Genomic DNA, 16,662 nt, shown 5'->3' on the forward strand with positions numbered 1-16,662 from the left:
GTGGTGAAGTGTGCAATAGATGATGAACAAACAGGCAGAAGTCTCATTGTTGACATTCGAATCGTGAATCAGATCAATACAGCGAGTTTCCAAGCCAGGCGAGATGCCTCTCGAGGCGCCCTGCAACAATGGAAGGAGGGCTGATGTAATGTTCAGCGTCGGGTATTCGCAGACCGGACTTTTATTGTTGCAGCTGGTGACCTTCCTTCCAGGTTGAAATGGATGGGCCCGGCCACATAAGACGCTGGCAGCAGTGGCGAACCCTGGCTGATTGCAGTGTGCGCGCGGTTGATGGTGGGGTCCATGGGCTTTTTAAGTGGTCGGGTCCGCTGCGGCTGGCCTCCAGGTCACCTACCCATACCTAGGTACGTAGGGGCTTTAGGTACGTAATTGTGCCAGTGGACGATACGTAAGCCCAAGTGCCGACGCGATCGAAAGTCCTTTGACCGCAACCTCACCATCACAGGCAGCAAAATCCCAACGTACCAAAAGGAACGCAAGCAGGAAGAAAAAACGAAAAAAAAAAACAGGACTCACTGTTAAAAAGACGGCGAGGCAGTCATTCACATTCGAGCACCTTCCCATATCATTCCCCGCGTCACATGATCCAGAGGCTAATCCCCTTTCGGACCCCAGCAGGTGCCACACGCGCCCGCGCCTGTGTACGGGCAGCTGTTCAAGGTACGGTGGTGCAGAGCACCTTGGCACACTTATTAGGTAGCAGGAGCTAGGGGTGCCTAGATTCGCTTCAATAGCCTTTCGTCATTCGCAAATCCGCTGCACCTGCCACGACTTGAACAATTCCAGGGGCTGCGGTACAACTCACCATGGCGGATTCAACATACATCAAGCAAGAACCATACATCAAGCCCGACCCCGACGCTGTTTCGGCCTCTCCTCTCGATGAGGACGATTTGTACGAAGATGCCGGCGATCTCGAGTTCTTCGACCCCAACAGCGAGCAGGGTGCCTTTGGCCAAGCATACTTAGCCCGCGTCCCAAAAGACCTCTGGGATGCCTGGGACAGTCTACCAGACGATGCTGAGATTGAGATCGGAACAATGCGACAGTGGGATGTGGTTCGGCCCGATGGCGCTGTCGAGGTATGTGAATGGCGCGTTGCGGTGCACTCTGTAGCCAAACCTGACGTGTCTGCCCTTTACAGCACCGGTTCAAGATGCTTCTCAACTCGAACCGACCTGAACATCAACTCATGCCGAAGGAGTACGATCTCGAAATGGGCAAGGAACTTACGCGCAGCACTTTCGTGTTTTCCGAGGAGGATCTGCCTGGCTTCAAGGCCAAGTCCAAGGCACGCAACGACGCCGCCAACGCAGGCATACCGGCACGATTCCTGCGCCCAAAGAACGAAAAGGTGGAAAAGAAGCCGTTCGAGAAGCGTGGCCGGTGGCAACCGTATTACCGCAAGGCGATCCCAAGTCCGTATAATCCCCAGACAGCGACTTGCGCGTCCTAACATGGCCCAGAAAAAACAAAAATCGCCGCCAGGATCCAGTATGAATTAGCATGCAAGCCGGTAGATAACGCCGAAAGTCAGGCAATCTTGCAGCGGAAGCAGTTGGAAGCGTTGAAGCCCAAACACACTCTCCAAATCATGGGGCAACGGGCGGCAAACAACGTCATTCAACACGGTTCTGCCGCTGCTGTCGAGAAGTTCGGCTCCTTCATTGTAAGTCACCGCTCTACATGGTTACGACTCCCTTTCCTTACGGCTGACACCCTCTAGAAAACGACTGCTCCTATGAAGGCCACAAAGCCGAAGAAGGCAGAAAACCGTTCGGCTCGTATGTCTGAGGAGCAGCTTTTGGACGGTCTCATGGAGGCTTTCAGAAAATACGAGTACTGGAAGATGTCTATTCTGAAGGCAAGATTTGACCAGCCCGAAGCCTTCTTGCGACAAACTTTGGAGAAGATCGCGGTTCTCAATCGGTCTGGCATACACGCCAATGAGTGGTCGCTGCAAGAGCATATGAAGAGCATGGCTTCCGGTGCAACTAACGAAACAGCTCCAGAGGAGGCAGCAGCCGATGACGATGACGATGAGATGGTCATGGAGGATGTTGTGCCTGGTGCTTGACCGCGGCTCATCACATTGCTTTCATACATTGCACGGCGTTTGGGGTTTGTCAAGATGATCATCCGGCGAGGATTTTGTCACCGGGACTTTGATACCCGTCTGGACACTAGATCTTGGTGGACGTGTCGCAGGGTTTGCATCGCTATTTTTGGACTCGGGCTAGGAGAAACCGGGGAATGGCATCGACGCATCGTATTTTCCCAAGGGACAGTCCACTCATTCAGACCTGTGCTTGAAGCCTAATTTTTGTTGCTGCGGCGCCAATCTTGCGTGACCTCTTTTGTTGCCATGGCTCCGGATAGCCAGTCTCCAAGTGGGGAAAGGTGTCTCGTCAGCCCGCGAACTGTCCTCGCCTCTACAAACCTGCACCAAGCATGCTTCACCTGAGGGTTCACCTGAACCGCGTAAACATTCAACGAACATTGAACGTCTCCATACGTCGCGTTTCGACGCTGTCAGCTCGACTCATGTTTCACCGACAAGTCAACTTAGTGTTGGACTTTGACGGAACCATCACTACCAAGGACACGATCGGGACCATCGCTGAGGTCGGTCTTCACTTCCAGCGACAGCGCGGCTTGGATCTGTCGGCAGCATGGCGGCAGATTCTTGAGGACTACAACCAAGATCACGTCGACCACGTTTCGGCCTACAAACCTGCGGCAGACGGTCGGCTTACCCTCTCGGAAGAGCTCAGCTACCTGCGTGGTCTCAGAGAAGTCGAGCTACGCTCAGTGCACCGCGTTGAACGGTCCGGCATTTTCAAGAACATCAGCAGGGGGGAACTCATGAAATCCGGAGATGCTGCTCGTCAGGAAGGGCGGGTAAAGCTTCGGGACGGTTTCGCGAAGCTAATGGACACTGCCAAGCAGAACCATTGGCCTGTCTCGGTGGTCTCGATCAACTGGTCGAGATCCTTCATCAAGGGCGTGCTGTCTGCGTATGAATTTGACGTGGTCGCCAACGATATTGAAATAGACGGTTCGATCTCCGGTCCGGAAGTCCTCGGTCCATCGGGGCGGGAAACTATCTTGACGACCTGTGATGACAAGCTGCGGGCTTTGCGGGCGCTGGCAGCTCGTCAGGGAGTTGACAATGCCAAGGGGCTCGTTTATTTTGGCGACTCGACATCTGATCTGGAATGCCTATTGGAGACGCGCGGGGTTGTGGTGACTTCGACGCCAGACTCTGGTTTGATGACGACTCTAACGAGGCTGGGATACGACGTTCCCCGGGTTCAGGATTGTCGCGAGGTGGACAAGATCGTTTGGACTTCGGCATTCCATGACGTATTGCAAAGTGGGTTCCTCTCAGCAAGTTGAAAGGCTGAATGATGTCTGTCTTTCGTGGTTGTCGAGCAGAGCTGTAATCTATGACAACATTGCGTCGACACAGGGTCCTATGGGTCCTTTGTCCGGATTGTCGAGACAAACATCTGATTATTTTTCTCCAGGATACGACATTGTTCAATATCATCTCCTTGTCATCGAAGACCACCTAGAAAATACTCCTTTGTTCTTGAATTTCATGCTGTTTGGGACCGCCGCTGTGCATATAAGTACAGTGCTACATCCACCTCTCAACTCTAGGTCCCATCCGCCATACACATGCAAAAGCACCTACTTACACCCCGACAAACACTAGCATATCGTACAGTTCCGAGGAGTTAGGGAAACAGCCATCATGTGCTACTATCGACTGGCTATATACGAATGTAAGCATACGATATATGGGCGAAAGATGGCTTATTGCGAAGTCCAACAAGACTTCTTGTCTGGCAAGCGTGGTCTAGAGTGCACTACAAAGAACGCCCATTCACTTCAGACTCTGCGGCTGGACTCCGACTGCGAAAAATGTCGAAAGCTGGATGAACTTCAATTGCGTACAAAACAGGCTCTCAAGGAGCTTCGGGAGGGGCGTGAGGGCTCCCGAGACACTGCTGGTTCTTCGATGCAAGACTCCTTGATCGATTCTTCGGATGATGTTACTTCCGACCTTGGTTCTTCAGGAGCCCCTACTTCTGATGATACGGCCGATAATTCACATGATGTCTAAGTACCTATAGATATGTTAACGGTATGAACCTTGCTTTGTCTGCGGACATAGAGCACGTTGCTAGCACATGCGTATCCGGTATGAACTTGGAAATCAAATAGTCAATATTCTTGTAGTACTTTCCCAAGCCGTAGCGTTATTTTATCAACTAATGTAACGAGAACAAGTAGAAGAAGAGAACTCACGAGTTCTATACCACATCGGCCCTCCCGCCTCTAGTTTCTTTTGCTCAAAGCCCCAGGCTCTTTAATAGAGACGTTATTCTGTCTGACCACATCCGGGAAGACATTTCTTAGATCGGCTCCTGCATTGGGAAACACCTGAATTCCTCGACCCCCCTTAGATTATCCCAAAACCTCATCCAATCCAACGTGCTGCCGTTTCTTTTGTCCGCTTCACTTTTGTCTGCGCCGCTCTCGGTCGCACTAGACCCATGAATCAGGAAGCTGATCTGGCGGCCCAGAACTCCTCTTTTCAAAGTGACCCTAGGAAGTGGTGCCTAAATCCAATTTCGAAACGCGATTGTCTCCTCAACGATGGAAGAGAAGTTGACATAGTGCACGTTGCTGCAAGCCAGCCTTAAGGTCGATATGGTCTCGATAGCCATTAGGCGTTGCGACATAACAGCAGTCTTCTTGGCTGACTCATCTGCTTCCTCCATGCTGTGCGCCCGTGGTGATGGCCAGTACATGAATTGGACAGCGGGCCCGGGGACTGTTGCGGTAAGATCTGGGCCAAGTCCGAAGGCTCAGGCGAGGCCGGGCACGGGGTGTCGGCCGTATCGGAGCCGTTGGTGCCGAACGAGTGCCGGATCCCAGTCGTCACAAGTGAGGTCAAGGCGGCGAGGAAACGATGTATCCGACGGGTAAGAAGACAGACAGATGAGACAAGTCAGGCACGGGCAGGTCAGGTGTCAGGTTGCTTCAGACGGCATGCGAAGTCGCAATGTGGCTGTCTCGGTCGAGGCGACAATGGTACTTCGTACAGAGGACTGGCCATGGCATGGGTAGATGTGAGGTGGCATTGAAGGACGTTGGCAACATGACAGGAACGGAGGCAGCTGAAACCCGAAGCCACGCCGTCGTGACTGGGGCGATTACCGCAGACACGGATGGTTGCGAAGAGGTCTGCGAGGGACTCGGAAAACGGGTTTTGGAGGAGAGGTTGGAATGCGTCTGAAAAACGGCCAGCCATGAGCTGACCGCAAACGGGCATTGGGGATCGAGTGCAATTCAACGGCTCGCATTGCTAGGGTGACGATGAAGTCCTGGGTCCAGGGACGGAGCAGCCGAAAGTGGGAGCTGTGGGGAGAGACGAGAGTCACTGGACTTTGCAATAACATGTCCCAAAATGCAAAATCACCGGATGGATATCGTTTAAGTAGTGTATTGGTATGCAGATAAGATGCGGCACGGATGACGGAGGAAAGACGCAAGGGCCGAGGAGACGGTGCGTTTCTTGGGCTGATGTGCTTCCAGGCCAGGTCAATGAAGCAGTTCGCGCAGCAGGAGGAGGGACTGAGGTTAAACTACGAGGAACGGTTCGTGTGAGCGTGGAACCGGCCCAGTCCCAGCCAAGGAGGAAGGGGTACATTGTATTAGGTGGACGCTGAACGCGGGTCGTCGTGGCCGGACTCAACCTCCTGAGATGAGTTGTTGATACGACGACGAGGCCGAGCACGTTTCCAGGCATGAATGGCAATCAACACACAAAAGTTTGCATAAAGACGGCGACCTTCCATTGCAGGACGAAGCCCGTATTCAGTGGGTACACGGTGTATGCGGCGAATGTCAGCAGGTGGTTTCCATTGTGAATCAAAATCAATGCACCTAGGTAGTCTATGGAGTCCAGTCGGGTCCCTAGAAAATTGTCACTCAGGGTCCCGTCCCTGGACCCATCAGCCGAGCCATGACCTACCTTACCTTACCTACCTTACCTATCAAATCCCGGTGCAGTCTCGCGGTGCCTTACTTTAACTTACCTTACCGCACCTTCACCTTAAGGTAGGTACCCTACGTACCTTACCTAGGTCCATAGGCAGGTACTTAAAGTACCCAAGGCCCAGTACCAGTAGAATGCATCCGACCCGACTCCCGGCTGCACTGCAGCGTGAATGCACCGCTGGGCCTCCCGGGGGTTCTTACCTTAGCGTTATGCTCCCCGCCTGACCCAACCATGCCTGAAAGCCAGAGAGCCCCCCCCCCCCCCCTCCCCAGGAGGAGCCAAGACTCTGTGTGGCTTACCTACCTATTGTTTCCCTCCAGTCCAATCTCCTTCATCTTCATGACATTTGAATCGCTGGGTTGCGGGGGGAAATTGGCCGTGCTTCACATCGGCTGACTGCAATGCAAAAAAAACAACCGATGTCGGATAGATTGCTCTCTATACCACAACAGCACAACGTGTGCAAATGGAATGGGGCGCCGCTTACGGCCCCGGCCTGGCGATGAGGAGGAGGAGAGCAAACACTGAAGCAAAAGAACAAAGGAGGGAGGACGAGATCCTTCGCCTTCGCCTTGGGCTTGGGCCATTGGGTTCCTCGCCGCTTGCCGCGGGCCAAAGCGGTAACGCCGACCGGGTTGTATTGCGTGTGCATGTACTGTAGCCATGGAGTATTCCTCATCATCTACCTTTCTGTTCTGATGTAGGTTGTTTACTGTTTAGGTCTCGGGAACGCAAGGCAAGGTACTCGCAGCTTCTCGAGTCCTCTCGAGTTGCGACCCCCGGCCAAGACAAAGGAACCTACCTGTTGCCCAATCCAATAACCTGCCTCATGCGTGCATCACTCTGGTAAAAGGCAACGGAGGGCGACGTGAGGGCAAGCCAAGGTACTGGTACTCCGTACACCGACCGACCGACCGACCGACCGACTCGAACCCTTCCCCTCCCTCTTTCCCCCCTTTCTTCACCGTCTCTGATATGCGCCGCAAGTGCCTTATTACCAAAGCTCCAGGTCCTGTCCCTTCCCCATTTGGGACCTTCCAGCGCCGTAGGCTATGTGTACCTCAGCCATACATGCTTACCTACCTTAGTACGCAGGCTACATCCTCCTGCCAGCGTCCGCCTTCCTCCTACACCCACACCCCCAAACCCCCGTACTCTATCCGCCTGCAGTCTCCCCTTCTTGTTATGTATTCCTCTGGACCCTCCCGTCAGCTGGTCGGGTCTCTTTCATTTACATCACGGAATGTGTGACTTGGTTGATACCGCCCTTTGCCTTCCCGTCCGCTTCATATTGCCGCCCGATTCCGCTTCCGTACACTTATTTGCCTTGCTCCCTTCTCTCCCCTCAGCCGACCTCCTCGCCAAACGACCCCTTCACCAACCCTTCTCCCTCGACGACTACGACGACCTGCTTCCCTCGAGATTCCGTCACAGCACCGACTTCAGATCCTGTGCCCTCGCTCGCCGCTTCACTCGAACCAACGTGGCCGCCTAGTTTGACAATTGCTGTCTTCTTTCAATACTAGTCTTGTCGCCCGTCTTGCCTGTCTCGCCCGACTGTCAGACGCCGTCCTTCTCTCCTCCCTCGCCGCTGTTCGAGGGAACGAATCGTCTCACACGCACGCATCTGGCACGCATCAGATACGATCTCACCTCCCCGAGCGTTTCGAAGGGTATCTGCTGCTAATGTCGCCATTCCCCGCCTGACATCTCGGGCCCTCCGACGTTCGTCATGGAACCCGTTCCTGAGACCGAGAGAATGGAGGAGTTTCGACCCTCGCCTCTTCCCTCTCTCCGGATCCAGAATCCCGCTCTGCTGCCTGCCGTTACTGCCGAGACCGAACCTCTGAGGAAACCGCCCACTTTGCGACGCCAGACCGATCCGAGTCCCACCTCCCCGACCGCTCCGGCATGGTCTCTGCCTCCTTTGCCTTACCGTCCCCGTACCACCTCGCCCCTCTCCGGACACCACAGATCGAGGTCAGCTGCGGCGAATTTGGCTCCTCCAATGTCTCGTACACAGTCCATGCCAGGCGTCAACGGTGCTGGCCACATCCTCTTCTCCCCTCAACTTCGTCCTGCGAGTCCCTCGGGTTCGCCCAGCCGCATTCGAATCCCACGGAAACCTGTTGACGAGTCCTTTCCCACATCGCCAATTCGCAGCTCTGTCTTAGAACCAGACCGCAGAAATGCTGACTCAAATTCCTCCCCAATCGCTGGTAACACGGCATCTTCTGCAGTGCTGCCTCGTCACCGTCGGCCGTCTTCGCCCTTGAGGAACCCGGGACATGCCAGCACCGGCTCGTTGCCCGCGCTGCCTACCACCCCCACGTCCATTGCGTCTTCACCTTCGTTCAGAGGCTACGAGGCCTTTTCGCACGGCTACGGCATCCCGTCATTCCCTTCTTCGTCGGTGCCGTCGACTCCTACATCGACAAGGTCGAGGAGCCCCAGCATCTCTAGCCTCGAAACGATACCCGACTCTCCTGATGCGGAGGAAGCGGCTATGGAGGCCGAAAGAATCGCTCAACTCAAAGCGGCCGCTGATGCCGCGGAGAGGGGCAGTGTAACAGAAGGCAAGGGAAGGGGTGGTCTTGACGTGCCATCTCGAGGCAGAACACTCGGCTTCGGGTCAAGAGACAAGAGAAAGCGGTGGAGTGTCTGTGGTGCCGAACGACGGCAGGACCTAGACTTGGAAACAATCTGGGAGGATTAAGAGGCAGCTCGGCTCAAGGCTCTCTTTCGGCTGTGAACGATGAATCGCCTCCGGTAAGGACCGGTGGGATAAGACTGCAAAACTCCGGGCAACGCGAAATCCGACACAGTCGTAAAAGCATTTGAGACTTTTCTTTGCGTTGCTTTTTTTGCATGGCATTTGGCATTCGGTATTAGGTTTAGGGGCACGATGGCGTTCAGTGAAATGCTTCTGATACCCTACACTGCATTTCACCTCTCAAGGGCATTACGGAGACATTGTCATCATATATGGGTCCTGTACTTAAACATGGCTGGGTTCTCTTTCCCTGCACTTTGGGTCTTCAACCTCCACAAGGAGTGCTGCCGTAGGCAGAGTGCTTGTCAATGGAATATTTCCCATTCACTCCAATCCCGCTCCAGTTGATTCTCTTCCAAGCCTTCATCATGTTCTAGCATACTGATTGCAACGGTGTCTCAGTTGTTATTCTGTGCCGCTGCAAGGGGTGATTTACACGGTAGTCCCCCTTGCTGAAGACTATTCTTTTCCCTTGGGTCATTTTCAATAGCGGAGGTCTATAGTTTTCCCTCTGTTCTTCATGCCTCCACAGTTCGGCCGCGAAGGAATTCTTATCAAGTTTCTTGGGGAACCATTGGACTCCCTCCAAGTCTGAGCGACGAGGCCGCAATGTATAAGACGGGTTGGCTTGGGCCACGGCTGTCGTTCTTGATCTTGTCGACATCAACATACTAAAAGGAGCCGTCAATCTTCGTTGAACAACCCAATATTTGATCCGCATCATCGGCTCTCTGCTGCCTCTCGTCGGCAAATATACCTCAACATGTATCGTTTCTTTTTGCTTGGCGCTCTCTTCGCCGAGACAGCTAAGGCGGTCCCGAAGGCACCGGAGGACGAAGTAAGACCCAATGACTTCAGATCCTTCTTATTCCTTCGGAGAAGACTTCGCTAATCATACCTGCCAGATGGCCGCCCATATCGTACAACAACGATGGTTTCGTCCAAGTCCGGACTCGGCCGCCTGGACCACCGGACGGAGCTGGTCGTTGAACGGTACCCATTCAACGACACCGACTGGAGTAGCCGGGACGGCCAGCAGTACCTTTTCATTTTCGCTCAATGCGACGAGTACCTCTATGAGTTCAGCGTGCCCCTTGAGCATCATCACATCGACAACGACGGTAGACGTGACTTTCTACATAACTGCCACCACTTCGTTCGGCAGTAATCTGACATCGTCTTCCGGTACCGGCACGGCGCATCCGTCATGGACTTCGTCCTCGACGAACTCTAGTTCTACGACGTCCTGTGCGACAGGGAACATGTCTTCCACGTCTCTGAATCTCTCCACAGGTCTCACCAAGCTCGTCAATTCCTCTGCAACCACCGCCTTCACAGCCTCCGAGTCGCCTTGCTCTGGTGAGCCGGCTACAACTTCCACTTCCATGTGGCACAACATCACCACCTCGGTCATGCCATCACAGACCACCGAGCCATGCAACGATGACTTGGCTTCCACTACTCAGCTCAAATCAACAGCAGCAGGTTCCAGCACGCTCCTGAATTCGACCGCGATGTGGTCCGCCAAGACGTCGTCAGGCGTCACGCAGAGCACGACGCCTTGCGATGATGAGCATGAGACTGGTTCCAGCAGCGCATCAGCATTCTCGACCAGCGCCGTGAGCAATATATCCGTCTCCGACGTGAGAAAGACCGCTGTTTCATCTGCATTTTCTTCAGGGGTCACATTCACAAGCAGAGGCTCCAACAGCACGACCAGCCATACCATTTCCATGACATCGAGCTCTCTTGGGAACGGAGTTGCTACCCACTCGTCGATGGAAACGACGACGACCCCAACTGAGCCATGCGAGGACGGGTCTAGCACGGTGACTGCTGCCACATCCTGGGACGCCTCAGCCACGTCGAGCCATGACACTTCGAGCACTCTGCAGGTCATCCCAACATCCTCAACGGACTCAAGCCGGAGTCCCATGACCAAGTCGGCAGACACTTCGCCGGTCTCCTGGGCGACACAGATAACGCTGACCGCCGTGACCCCTATTCCCACGGAGAGCTGCGTCATCGACACATCCATGGTGCCTGTCACCAGCGCGCCGCTTACCTTCGTTCCGTCCTCGACGCTCATCCCGACAAAGACGGTTTGTCAGGACAATGCACCGACAGGCAAACCGATGCCCGGAAACAATCACTGCGGCGTTCATGGCCTGCCCGTGGGCAACTACTTCCTCGCGCGTTTTGTCGAGAACTCGCCAGGCGTGCGTGTGACTTTGGAGGGTTGTTACCAATTTTGTGCCGTGAGTCTCACCTCCCTCTTCGTATTTCCAACGCCGCCGCATCGGCCAGTCCCATTGACGTTGATGACAGAGCGTGATGAACGCCACTGATGGGTGCAAATCCTACCGCTTTTATCCCGAGAGAGGTCTCAACGTCCCACGATGCGACCTGTACGGTAGCAACGTCGCTTACGCCTTGGACTCTATTGACAATGATCACCCCGACATCTGGTTCGATCTCACATGCGGCTCACCTTCGGACCATAGGTGGGCACACTTGCCCGGTATGAGCCATCTCCGAGATCTTGGGTTGCTGGAATAGATTCCATCTGTCACCGGCGTCAAAGAGACGGACCTGTGGATTTATGGGGTGGATTACAAAGCTGGTTAAAATATGTCTGCACAGCGGATGCGCTGGAAGGGTGTTCGTCAGACATGATTCGGGGAGGACGAGGGTTGGCGTGCTATTGGGCGCACCGTACTAGAGGATGTAATCTTTGATATCGTAATCGTCTAATTGTAGGTCATCAGTCATGCCTATGTGGCCTTCTAATCGAAAGGTATCCTGCGAAGGGTTTCTTGAGTGCCCCTCTTCTTCATTTCCTGAGCAGCAGCTACGCTGCTGGGGACTTTGATGCCGCAGCAGTCGCCCCATCCCACGTGTTGATGCTTGTGATTCCCAGTATGGCCAGTTGAGATCTCACCTCCATCCGCTTCATCTTCTTCGTGTCCAAGCCCGAACTCTTCCTCTGTGCTCATCCCATCCACCGCCGAAATCAGAGAACCGAACAAGAAGTGCTGCATCACGGGCAGCTTTCTCAAAACCTCTGCGACGAACATTCGCCGCATCCCGCCCTCAACCTTGGTCCACGACTTGGAGGCAGATATGTCGTCCAACATGGGGCTATGCCACCTCAGGCCTTTTACTGTCTTGGTACCGTTGACAAAGTTCACCTGTCCAAGGTACAAAAAATCGTCACCAAACTCCTCCAATGTCAACTCCTGATGGATGGCCAAAGGTGTGATGAACGGGTGATGTAGGAGTTGCGAGGAGCCGAATAAGAAGGGAAGAAACTGGTAGTCGTCTAGCCCCCAAACACCGTGTGAGCCGGCAGGCTCCAGGTAGTATGTCAACTGGACGTCTCGCATGAGTTCCAGGTACCGGTTGAAGACGTTCAGTACCAGAGGCTTGAAGTCGTCTCTTGTTAGGATTCGCAGCTGATAGAGGCAGAGGAGCCACATGATGAAGTTAAGCTCATGACCAGAGCCGTAGTCGATGCGCATCTTGTTTCCAAATGAATGCTCCAAGTAGACCGCTACCTCATCGTTCGCAGCGTCGGAGACGCCCAATCGTGTTTGCCATCCCGGTGTCTTCACCTTCACCAAGTCTAGGAACGTCCGGAAAGCCTTGTTACCAAAGCGCGAGCCGCCTTGATCGCTGGGGGGTGAATCCTTGACGAGGCCGTCGGCTTCGTCCAGAATATCGAGAATCGAGCGCACGGAAGGGCTGAGTTCGCTTTCTTTGATGGCGGAGCGCGGGGTGTTTTCAACGGCCTCGGAAAGGCCAAATACGAAGGCTAGGATCAGGCTGTAGGTTGGCGAAGAAAGGAACAGCTCATGGTCTCTTTGGGACAGAATCCGTCTCGAGGGTGTCGTGTACGCATGGGCGGGGAGATCGGGTGGTGATGGTAACGCAGGTGTCTCCGGGCGAGGGGTAGGGTTGGAGGGAGCTCCACGGCGGCGGCGAGGTTCGAGCTTGGGGATTTTGGTGCTTAGTGGGGATGCAGCCGGTGCGTCGGTACGAGATGACAGGTTGACTGAAGCCATAGTGTCTCGGAAAGTTGCCAGCCCAGGGGGTTAAGACTGAAAATCGTGCGAGGAGAGGAAAAGTATGGGAGGAACGGAATCGACGAGCTCCAAGTCGAGCAACCCGCGCGTCCCTACCAATGGCCCAGGCGCCTGCGCGAAGTAGGTGCACGAATACCTACCTGCCTTACGTAGGTAGTGTAGGTATGCATTAATCATGCAGTGTTGCGTCCACTGTAGACCCGCCTCCTTGCTTTGTGCACCTACCTAATTACCTAGCGCCCGTCATTGGAAATGCTTGCCTTAGTCAACAAGTACGTACCCAGCTCTCACCTAGGGACTTCATCTCATTTTTTTTCTTGAACCGAAGAGCAGAGCGTAGCATTTGGGATTGAGGTTTTCCATCAGCCAGGCGTCCAGTCACTTTCGGCCGAAAGTATACGTGCACCAGAAACATCTGGAGAGGGCAGAGAGTTCATTTTCGGCGCTTGGTCTCTTGACTGTTCTTTTTAGAAGATACCTCGAAACAAATCACGTCGCCTGCAACGCGCGTCCCCCTTCGACGATGACCTCCAACAGCAACCCCCAGGCCCGGATATCACATCTTCCTCGAACAGATGGCTCAGCAACGTTTTCAAGGGGTGGTTATTGCGTGGTTGCGTCCGTAAATGGGCCGATGGAAGTGCAAAGACGAGATGAAAACCCTTTCGAGTCGGTCATTGATGTTGTCGTACGACCTGCTGCAGGGGTTGGAGGTCAGAATTACCCGTGTGTGGCTTCCTGTGGGTAACTATTTGCTGATACTCTCGATCAATACATAGGCACGGGAGAGCGCCAGCTTGAATCCATCTTGCAGTCTGCCCTGCGACAGCTCATTCCTGTCAAGAACTTCCCTCGCTGCCTCATTCAGGTTACACTCCAGGTGACGGAAACGCCCCAGAACGACTATGTGAACAGCAAAGTTGTTCAAGCCAAGTCTGTAAGTCAACATTCGGGCAGGCATACGACACTGGCCGCCGCACACAAGATTCGTCTACTAATGCGTTGATCATGACAGAATCTGACTCTACTTCCGGCATTGCTTCACGGTGCTGTCTTGGGCTTGCTATCGGCTGCCGTGCCTTTAAAAGCGATCGCCACCTGCACTGCGGTAGCCGTTCTCAACAACGGCAACAAGATTGTCGTTGAGCCGTCGCCGTCGGAAGCAGATCAGGCAACATCACTCCATGCTCTGAGTTTCACGTCCCAGGATGATTTGCTTCTGGCAGAGAGTGAGGGATCATTCTCCATGAGTGAGTGGGACAAGGTGGTGAGCACAGGTCAGCGCGCATGCGGCCAGCATTTCCAGGAGGATCAGGGTGCTGCGACGACGAGCGAGGACGGCCAGGCTTCGACAGACATGCGGCACTTTATTCGGACGGTGATGGAGTCGAGAGTGGCGTGATATCCCACTTGACATCGAGGCGTGGACATGGACTTGGAACAAGCCGAGCGACTTGCGAGACACCAATGACGCTCTAAGATTTACGATAAGGAAATACTGGCGATCGGAACAAGTGAGGGCGGAAACGACACGATCCCAGCGGTTGCAGCGGCGGAAGCATGGAATTCTTGGCCAGGCGGAGCAGCACCTCCTATGCTTACGGGCCTGGCCGTCGAGGAGTCTGCATATGATATGACGGGCAGGGAGCGACAAATGAGACGACGGTTTATTGGCAAAATTTGGGGCAGTGGCTGGGGAGGTTCGACCGCGAGTAGTCACGGCAGCAGCTCCGAGACGATAAGCAGGGGCAATATCACTCGGCTGCCCACGCAAGGAATGCCATCATATGTCACTATGGAGACGGAAAAGATGTGACAGGATGACAGGGCGTCAAGGAGCGAAGACTTGTATCGTGAAAGCGGAATCTGGAGCAGTGATTAAAACCATTGCTTCAGTGAGGCTGCAAGTCGCTAGACGGGGAGCGGGCCCAGGAGGAAGCACACAGTACACTGTGGTGGACGTGGGGGAATGCTGCATAAGGCGGTGTTTCAGCTGAATCTCAGGGACAGGAACATGAAGCGTGCAGGCACTGGGGCACGGAGGGGCTGCGACGTTGACAAGGCCTGAAGTCAGGAGTTGCCAGGCGTTTCCCGTCACCTCGGCGCTCTCCCGTCGGCTCAGGTTACGGAAACTGTAAACGGCTCCGCTGTCCCGGTTCCTCCTGGCAAACCCACCGGGTAGTGTCGCAGTCTTGACGCCCGCTCTATTAAGCGTACATAGGCTGTAGTTTCCATATCTTTTCTCACTTTGGGCGCCAACGCGAACCGGTTTCCTCGCTGTGAATTTGGGGGGTAGGGAAAAGCCCCAGTCCATCCACGTCTCGTTTGGCAAGTTGGCTGTGATATTACGGGTAGTCGTGCTTGAGTGTCTCGGCTCTTCTTTGCCAAGACGGGAGAATTCACGCTGGGTCCGGTATATCACCACAGATTGAGTGAATCTCCATGGATAGCCTCAGGGGTTTTCTTCTTCTTTTTAAGCATAATCGATCCAGAGGTAACTAGTTTACATTGGTAGGAGTGGCTACAAAAACCTGTGCCATTGTGGCTGTTCGGTCGCTCCCAGCTTCCTTTCCCCCATCCTTTAGTACTCATTCGTCCGTTCTTGTTCCCTCTCCTTATCTCAAGCTGGTCTATGGGTGTTCCAGCGCTGTGGGACTTGGACAGAGACCTCTTACGTACCGCGGCCTCCGCGTCGAAGTTTTCGAGAGTTGGCGCTGCGGACCTGAAAGCCTCAGCAGCCAAGGTGGCCCCAATGGAATACGGATACTGCGTACCCACGGTACCTTAGGTAAGTTGCTGAGGTACCCCTCTAGGTAATGCACCCAGGAGCAAAAAGCCTTTCCCCCCGCCTGAGCCTCCCGTCTACTCGTACTTGCCTCAGTAGGGATTCCCAACAGTGAGTGACTGGATGCCCTGGGCAAAAGTGGGCGTCACTGTTTGATCCGCAACAAGTCCAAACCAAGCCCGACTCTTCTTTCGCCTCTGCGACGCTGACGACGACCGAGACAACCACCTCAGCCACAGAGACATAACCTGGATGCCTGGCAACCTGTACCGAAGGCCAGTGTTTGCCCTCCGCCGTGATGGCCCGCCCTTCACTGACTTCTCCAATTTTGAGTGCTGCTTTACTTGTGTGCTCAAACATACCCCTTTCCGTATCCTCCCCCTTGGAAAGATCACACGCCACGTACCGTATAATACCTTGGCTAAGTCTCCGTAGCAAGGTTCCTGCCCAAGACAGCCTGGCCGTCGGTTCTCCTTAGGTTTCCTACCTAGTCTCGTCGTCTTGTCACCCCACCCGAAGCTTGCAATCACACGGGCTAGCGGTGGCTCCTGTCCAGGTTGCCGGCAGCCGCCCCGCCGTGATCTTCTATACCAATGGAAGTTAACGCAACCATCAGTGTTTCCTTGCAAGAAGAACAACCATTGCAATGTCACACTATCTCGGATGGCAGCAGAGATCATCGCTAGCATCGGCGGTGACGACGAGGAGGAGGACGACGAGGACAATAGCAAAGCCGCCGCTACCTCACCTAAGACCGGATTGTTCAAGAGTCTCTGGGTCTTTCATCCTACCTCTCATGTCTCCTGTCTTCCATGTCATCGGCGGGCCTTTTGCCATGTCTCGGAAGTTCAGCAACTCCTAGACCGAGCAGCAGCAGAGAGTCAAGGCTCAATCGCTCGAAACAGGACGGCACAATGCAGCC

General features: G+C 54.3%; 6 protein-coding genes across 6 annotated transcripts; 5 read left to right on the forward strand and 1 right to left on the reverse strand.

Moving 5' to 3' along the window:
• Positions 1-827: 827 nt before the first annotated feature.
• On the forward strand, positions 828-2,098 carry tfg2 (Transcription initiation factor IIF subunit beta; the record flags this gene model as incomplete). Its single annotated transcript, XM_037316383.1, has 4 exons — positions 828-1,103; positions 1,166-1,439; positions 1,488-1,690; positions 1,748-2,098. 4 exons carry the CDS (start codon positions 828-830, stop codon positions 2,096-2,098), a joined length of 1,104 nt encoding a protein of 367 aa, XP_037185424.1.
• Positions 2,099-2,472: 374 nt separating this feature from the next.
• CGCA056_v001123 (UPF0655 protein) lies at positions 2,473-3,420 on the forward strand (the record flags this gene model as incomplete). Its single annotated transcript, XM_037316384.1, has 1 exon — positions 2,473-3,420. One exon carries the CDS (start codon positions 2,473-2,475, stop codon positions 3,418-3,420), a length of 948 nt encoding a protein of 315 aa, XP_037185503.1.
• A 4,409-nt stretch (positions 3,421-7,829) lies between these two features.
• CGCA056_v001124 (uncharacterized protein) lies at positions 7,830-8,813 on the forward strand (the record flags this gene model as incomplete). Its single annotated transcript, XM_037316385.1, has 1 exon — positions 7,830-8,813. The coding sequence occupies one exon, from the start codon at positions 7,830-7,832 to the stop codon at positions 8,811-8,813; it is 984 nt and encodes a 327-aa protein (XP_037185502.1).
• A 988-nt stretch (positions 8,814-9,801) lies between these two features.
• On the forward strand, positions 9,802-11,429 carry CGCA056_v001125 (uncharacterized protein; the record flags this gene model as incomplete). Its single annotated transcript, XM_037316386.1, has 3 exons — positions 9,802-9,991; positions 10,164-11,128; positions 11,199-11,429. The coding sequence occupies 3 exons, from the start codon at positions 9,802-9,804 to the stop codon at positions 11,427-11,429; spliced, it is 1,386 nt and encodes a 461-aa protein (XP_037185412.1).
• A 227-nt stretch (positions 11,430-11,656) lies between these two features.
• Positions 11,657-12,934, reverse strand: rrd-2 (Serine/threonine-protein phosphatase 2A activator 2; the record flags this gene model as incomplete). Its single annotated transcript, XM_037316387.1, has 1 exon — positions 11,657-12,934. The coding sequence occupies one exon, from the start codon at positions 12,932-12,934 to the stop codon at positions 11,657-11,659; it is 1,278 nt and encodes a 425-aa protein (XP_037185500.1).
• Positions 12,935-13,589: 655 nt separating this feature from the next.
• RRP46 (Exosome complex component RRP46) lies at positions 13,590-14,357 on the forward strand (the record flags this gene model as incomplete). The annotated part of the gene is made up of 3 exons (XM_037316388.1): positions 13,590-13,668; positions 13,735-13,892; positions 13,971-14,357. 3 exons carry the CDS (start codon positions 13,590-13,592, stop codon positions 14,355-14,357), a joined length of 624 nt encoding a protein of 207 aa, XP_037185410.1.
• Between the last annotated feature and the right edge of the window lie 2,305 nt (positions 14,358-16,662).

This window comes from Colletotrichum aenigma (assembly GCF_013390185.1).
Source record: "Colletotrichum aenigma strain Cg56 chromosome Unknown KSG_Cg56_contig01, whole genome shotgun sequence".
NCBI lineage: Eukaryota > Fungi > Ascomycota > Sordariomycetes > Glomerellales > Glomerellaceae > Colletotrichum > Colletotrichum aenigma.